The 7549-nt window shown below is 34.9% G+C and overlaps 1 protein-coding gene across 1 annotated transcript in view; it reads right to left on the bottom strand.

Moving 5' to 3' along the window:
• Positions 1-7348, bottom strand: part of RASAL2 (RAS protein activator like 2) — a gene marked incomplete at its 5' end in the record, with an annotated part of 117190 nt that extends 109842 nt beyond the window's left edge. The window contains 1 exon segment of the mRNA XM_014583895.2: positions 7242-7348. Within this exon segment, the coding sequence (XP_014439381.1) occupies positions 7242-7348 (107 nt within the window).
• Between the last annotated feature and the right edge of the window lie 201 nt (positions 7349-7549).

Below are 7549 nucleotides of genomic sequence, written 5' to 3'. Positions count from 1 at the left end.
CCCTGGGTATGATAAGATGAAATCTTCAGTAGCTAGTACTGTTGCAAGTCTATTTCTAGGAATTACCATAGACTAAGGAGGGGGGAGGGTTTCCATCATTCTTTGATTCTTTCAAGTTGTGGCAATATTTCCTGTCAAGCCTCCTGCCTTTTCATCCAGGTATTTGCCAAACCTCATGCTGTCCCATAAGGGATTTAGCTAACTTTTCTTTTTGCTCTAAGACTCATAAATTTTTTATTTCCTAGGATATTTATCATTACACGACTTTAAAATTATATCCATTCTGATTACAAAATGATTTAAAGGCATAGTTAAAATTAAATATCTTCATACCATAATGTTTTTTTCTGACATCACTAAGTTTATTACATTATTTTTACCTCTGGAAATAACATTTTGATAGATACAAGATATACATACACAGTCACATATGATATGTTAATACATATATGAATATAAATATACTCTTTATTAAAAGAGGTATCTCTGCAGGGTGATACTATTACAGATTTTAACTCCACGCAATTGGCCAGTGAAAAGAAGAAAGATGACAGAGCACCTTTAAACATCAGGAGGTATAATTTCAGTATCCTCCTGGAATATGATAGCAATGAGAATACAGAAATGGAAATAGTATTGCAGGATGGATGCTATAAATTCAGTTTCGTCATTTCACCCCTAAATCTCAGATTTTCAGACTGGTCAGAAGTCACTGCACCATAGTAAAGCGAGTATTTTATAAATTTAGACTGGCCATCTGAATTGACCAGGGCAAATTCACAGACGGGAACTAATATGCAGTGCAGCAATTTACATGTCAGTTACAGCAGGCCACTGAGGGAAGAGTGCTTGTTAGTTTCACATGTCAGACTTGAAGGTACAATAGAAGGCACTGAGGTCCACAGGTTAAGGCACTGAACAAAATAAATTCCTAGTATTTTACCAGTCATTTGAGACATGCAGTTCTCAACCTTGGTTGCATATTATAATTACCTGGGAACCTTTTTAAGAAATACAGAAGACTGGGCTCTAGTCCAGAGATTTTGATTTAACTGACCTGAAGGAGAATCTAAACATCAGTATATTTTTTGAAGTCCTTAAAAGATTTTTATGTACAGTGAGAGTTATAAACCATAAGTTTTGACAATGAACACTTTCTGGTCTTTATTAAGTGGGCATGAAGCTTTCTGTCTCCGCAACTTGGAAAAACACTTTCGCAAGTTCTTACAGAGGATCCTATTCAAAACAGAGACTCAACGCGAATGCTTGATATCCCCATACTTACAAAAATAACACTTCTTTTATACAGGACTTTAATTTAGTCTGCGTTTTATTTTTTAGAGCTTTATTTTCTTCTAAAAGCTACAGAAAGACTTGGTCTTCTGACAGTCTTTTGTACCTAGCATATTTAGCTGACTGGAATGCTCAGGTGTCTCAGCGACGAGGGCATGAAGAGGGTTCCACTGGAACATGCAGCCACTGCCTTAATTCAACTATGCTTTCTGGTTGTCTTGGCATATTTTTTACTGCCTGAATTATTTCAGAGCCAAGCTCAACGCTAATATAAATGAAGCAGCTGCAATGGCATTGTGTTAAACTCACATGGAAGGCCAGAGCAGACCATTGTGTTATGGAAATGAGAACACGAAGCTGAGCACCTGGCCCTGAACACAGAACACAAGCAGCTCTCTCTTAGCCAAAGCTAAATTGATGGCATCATGGTAGAAGTGATACAAAAATCATAAATATCAACAGTCACTATAAATTGAGCACAAAGAAAAAAGCCTGTTTCAAAAACTCAGACATTGTGAAACAAATACACACAATTAAAAGATGTGATTATTTTCCCTTTTAAAACTTTTCATTAGTTTTCTCATTTGTTCTTCCTTACCCCTGTATTATCATTTAAATGTAGTTTTAGCACTGTGTGAAATACACAATGGATGTTTTATTTAAAATAAAACACAAATGTACACAGGCAAAAGTCTAGCTGGATATTAAAGAAAAAAATGAAAACTATGATGTTTAAAAGAGACAAAAAGCTACTCAAATAACTAAAATAGCTACTAAAGAATCTAATAGTCAAAACTCAGATCTATGAAAACATTTTGAGCTCATACAAATTGATAATATCTTAAGGGGTCACAGAAATATCTACAGAGATAATTCATTAAATAAAATAATTCTGTCTAGTTTCATTTTTTAACATAAATAGACACAGTATACTATATACATAAAATAATAGCTTTGGATTCCAAATACTAATTAAAATCTCTTTTAACAAAAAGGGAAGGGGAATATAACCATTTTGCATAGGTACATTTATTTATTTCAAATGATCTTTTACTAAATGTTTATTAAATGTTATTAAATATTTATTATTCCATTTGACTACAGACATTATTAGTCATAGCAAGAGAATACTTGTGAGATAAATTCAAATTCCTTCTGATCCTTTAATAATTCACACATATTTTATCCATTTAACAATCATGTGTTGAATGTTTACTGTGCGAGAGGTGCTGTGTTAGTTATTGGTAGTTACAAAAATGATTAAACAGATAGTCACTGTCTAATGAGGAACAGACACCCATAAACAGGTAACTGCAATTAGAATTTAGCTAAGTGTGAAGAAATATGGAATGAGAGTGGAGGAAGAATTGAAAAATTACCCCACGGATCCTGTGTTTCTTACGGCTATGAGTAGATAAAAGTAAAAATACAACTAAAAATTCTTAAAAACCACAATCTTGCCTGGCTAGGTTCACTAGCCATGTAAGTTCCCTCTTCTTTCCTTATTTCTTATATCCTTATACATGAATATCCTGCTATATTATGGTTACCCATATTGTTTTTTTTTGTTTTTTTTTTTTTGGAGAGATTTTCACTGTAGGGCGCGTGCGCTCGCCAGACAGACAGAGAGAGACATAGAGACAGAAAGCGAGAAATCACCCCCCCAGGGGGGATGGTCACGCCGCAATCCCTTCTCCTCCATTCTCCTCTCGGGATCTTGGGCACGCACGCACACACGCCCAGCGTGAGTTTTAAGCCACCGAGTCTGGGACACGAACCGCGGTCGACTACGTGGGAGTCCAGCGACATAGCCATTACGCCAACTGCTGGTTCCCCCCATTTTAAGTTTTAAAAGTAGAAATTTTTGTGAATGAGGTTTTGGGCTTCTCTGCTTTGAGCTCACTGGTATAGTTTTCCTTCTTTCTAATTCTCCAGCACCAAACAAGTAGGACAAGAGTAACCCTCACCCTCTGGCTTCTACATCTCCCTAAGGCCAGTCACTACTCTAGAAATAGCAGTACTGTCAGCTAAAGAGTAAGGGGCAGGTACTGAGCTGGTTCTATTGAATGATAGCCCCTTATTTGTCACCCTGACTTGGGAAGAGGAAAAAGGTGTCAATTAGGGGAAGAATCAAGAAATTACCAATCCTTTGCAGTATTTATACAACTTGGTTTAGCTTCTGAGCCAAACACCAATACCTCAATAAACACATCTCCAATGCATTAGCAGTCAGCATAATTTAGTTAAGATCCTGCCTCAACCTACCTTTCGTGCTGCCTCACGTGCCATATTTTTCCCACACAGATCTTTCTGATTTTTGTCTCACAGAATCCTTTTCTATATTCCCTGAATGGATCAACACTCTCAATATGTATTTCATTTAAAACTGCTATTTTCTCAGCCTAGAATACTCTTCTTTCCCTTTCAATTATTTTCTTTCAGTCTGTGAAACTCAGCTGACATAATGCTCCTTGGCAAAGTCTTAGCTTACACATTGTGTTGTTAATGGCTTGTATTACCAAACCTACCTGCCTTTTTACAAACCTGGATATTTTCCTGTCTCTTGCTACTAGATTACTGGCACTCTGGGAACAAAATACTCTGTTGTATTCATGTTTGTTACCTCATTACCAAGAAGGTATCAATAATTGGTGAATCACCAATACTTTGCCCAAAGTAAGCATTCAATAAGTGTGTCATTGGGATTAATTTCAGTCAGGACTTCCTAATAGGTATTTTGTATGTTCTCAGTAAGTCTGAAAATGGAGCTGGGAAGGATAGGAAGAACAGGACCTTTCTGAGACGCTTCTACTAGCTTTTTTTTTTTCCCTCAAGGAGTGGAAAATTTGATGAATCACTATAGTTAATGGCACCCAAATCCTAGAAAGACTAGTATTTATGCAAAATAATCACTTCTGTCTCTTCATGAAGTTAACAAGGAAATCAATTTCTTTGACATACCGTATAAAGTTAAATATCTCAAAGTTTGATTCTACTTTGTACTTTCTCATATATTCAGAGTTCACTATGGTATTAATTACAACAATATTTTTTGTTAACCTGAAAACTACTTCTAAACAGCAATATACTTAAGTGATATAAGTCACATTAACTACTGGTATTATATGGACATTTTAAAAGTACAGTGTACTTCTATAGATGGCCAAGTATTGCAGCCTCATTTATCCAGCATATTTTGGATCATCTTAAAAGAATTTAAGTTATTATTCTAGCATGATCAAGAAATTAGGTACTTAAACTAGGCTTTTATAGATAACAAGTTTTACAACATTACATATCTTCAAAATTTTAAATATTCTCAGTGGATATATACATACTGAATATTACACAGTTCTGCTTTTTTTAAAAAAAAGTACAGCAAATACAATCTTATTTTTCTTGATGATCCAGGATTATTATTATCACTGTCAATTTCTGCACTAGCTACCATCCTGGAATACAATGGAAGCTTTAACAGCTATTAATAAGTGTAAGGCTGTTGGCCTTTATCCTAAGGGGGTTCAGATTGTTTTTATGACTCCCTGCCTTCCATTTTCACTGCCTCCTCCCTCTACTTGTTGGCACTTTTCTGTGGTAACCAGTGTGTTCTGATGGTTTTTCAGAAAACTGTCTATGTCAGGGCCTAATGGCTAAATTCTCCTAGAGAGTTAGGAGCCTAAGCTTCATGACTGTAACGTGCTAGTCAGAGGCCCTTTTCTTCCTTCATTATCTCTAAATCCAGAAAGTGGCTGAGACGGCCAGAAGATTAACAGCTAAGTTTGTGGTTTGTAAGAAGTACTAACTTTCAATGATTTATATCCATCATTGCTTTATAACTTTCACTCAAGAATTTTTAGTTTTATTATTATGGTAAGTCTTAAATTAGTTGTCAAGTTATTGTGTAAATAAGTATAAATGAAACCTCAGTTCTTTTAATTCATATTTTGAAAGGCCAGCCATGGACTTCAGACTCAATACAGGACATATTCCAGTGTTACCATATTGCAGAAGAATATTCTTCAGGTATTAACTTTAAAAAATTTTAGGAATTCATCATTCAGTTCACACATGAATGCATGAGAACTTCACATTTTAACTCAATCCTTTTCACCACACTCTGTACATGGGTAGTTCATTTCACTATTGTTGACTTATCTCTGCTTCATCAGGAAAATAAGAGGAGGAGAGGAGAGAAAAAAATTCTTTTGTTTTCCATTCACTAAAAAAATAAAAAAAAATAGGTCACTGTATCTGTGGCACAAAACAATTTATAAATGTCACTAAGTTTGGGCCAGCTGGTGGCGTGGTGGGTAAAGCAGCAGGATTCCACGTGGCTGGCTATACAGTTCTAGACCTGAACCTGGTGCTTGAAAAACACATCAGGAGCACGTGCGTTGTACCCTAAATCCAAAACCCTGAGAGGAGAATGGAGGAGAAGGGACTGTGATGTGGCCATCCCTCCTGGGGAGTGCTCTTTTTCTTTCTTTCTCTTTCCAGCAAGTGCACATACCTTATAGCAAATTAAAAAAAGAAAAAAAAAAGACACTAAATCTAAAAACTTGAAAGTCCTGTCATTTGGCTAGGATATTAATCTAATACTTGCTCATAATTTTTTAAAATGAGAAAATTTGTAAAAAAACATAAAATTTCCCAGTAAGAGACATCCACAAACTCTACAAAGCCCTGAGATACATCAGGGAACACAGGCTCTTCAGGGTTAATACAAAATAAAACACCCATTTTGGCTAACTTACATATGGTTATCAAGTTAAATTATCTAAAAAAATCAATTCAATTTAAAAGGTCATCCTAACTTAAAAAAAAAAAAAGTACTGGAATAAAAGAAAGAATACACCATACTAACTTGCCTGAATTAAGAAAGAAATACTTTTTTTCCCTACCTAGAATAATGACCAATCTCATGTAGCAATTCTTTTCAGGTATAAAAATAATGAATTTTAATAAAATATGATGAGAAACTAAGTACATTTCTTATCCAATAAACAAAGAAAAGAAATTATTTAAAATCTGGGCTTCACACTGTTATATCAAAAAAGGTTCAAACCAGGCCTACAACTGGTGGTCAGTCAGACCAATTCTGACCCTTCCATTCCATGTTCTTTTGCATTTATAATGATTCTCTGTATTGCCTGATCAGTTTAAGGAGTTATTTTCTTTCAGTGTATTTCTTAAACACTTAGAAGGTCATTTAAAAGATGGTTTAAGCAAGGCACAGGCTAATTCACATAGAATTAGACAATTCAAATTCCAGTCCTGGAATTCTATGTGAATGTTCTCTGAAACTTTGTCTTGTCACTTTCTGCTTATGCTCCAGCTGTGGGGGAGGGGGAAAAGGGAATCATATTAAAACAAAAACAAAACTCCCACCAGTGTCGTTATGAAACTGTGGTAGGTTTTAGCTAGTAACTTAGTAAAAGTACATTTGCAAAGATTTGCACTCTGTATTTTAAAGGAATCTGAATTTAATCTATTTTATTATATATGGGGGTAGTCCTGAAAATGTTCATGAATAATGCATATTAAGAAAAAACTATGCATGGATTTCAAAATTTTTGCACCAAAGTAAGCTTATACTTTATTTTCATTTTCCCACAAAATTTTGAAGTCTCCTTGTATTTTAAAGATGCCCCACAAGTAAAAGTAATACTCTCTAAAACCTAATTCCCTAATAAAACCTAATAAACCTTATACTGAAAGTGATGAACATTAACCATAGTAACATAAACAAGTTGATAATTCTTGCAACTATTATTATATATAGTTATATAGAGAGGTACATTATAAAGATAATTATACATAGTTAATTCTTTTAAGTATTATAAAGATATTCTCAAGGAGTAAAATGTTTGGATTCTTTAGTAGCTGTTTCTAACTCTAAAAAGAAAGGAGAAGAGTGAAACAGTCTTTTAGAGAACAGAAACACTTACTGGGACTTTGAAGGGTGAGGTATTTGCAGTGTCCATAGAGTTCGGTTTCTCAGATGTGCTGGTTCCTGAGATACTCCGCCTGCGGGGGGACCTTTCTGCTGGCACCTCTGGAAAAGAGGAGGAAAGTTGAAACATGATGAAGAACCCAAATCCAGGATTTTTCATCAAAATGTAACATTACTGAGTTTTCACAAAAAAATCAGTTTCCTTTAAAGGTGCATTCCATTCTATCTGCACACAATGTGTCTCTTTCTTTATGATGTTGGAACTATCAAGATATAGAAAGACTTGGTGACAGTTTAGTGTGA

This window comes from Tupaia chinensis, unplaced genomic scaffold, assembly GCF_000334495.1.
Source record: "Tupaia chinensis unplaced genomic scaffold, TupChi_1.0 Scaffold000074_1, whole genome shotgun sequence".
Classification (NCBI taxonomy): domain Eukaryota; kingdom Metazoa; phylum Chordata; class Mammalia; order Scandentia; family Tupaiidae; genus Tupaia; species Tupaia belangeri.
This window is presented reverse-complemented; position numbering and strand designations above follow the sequence as displayed.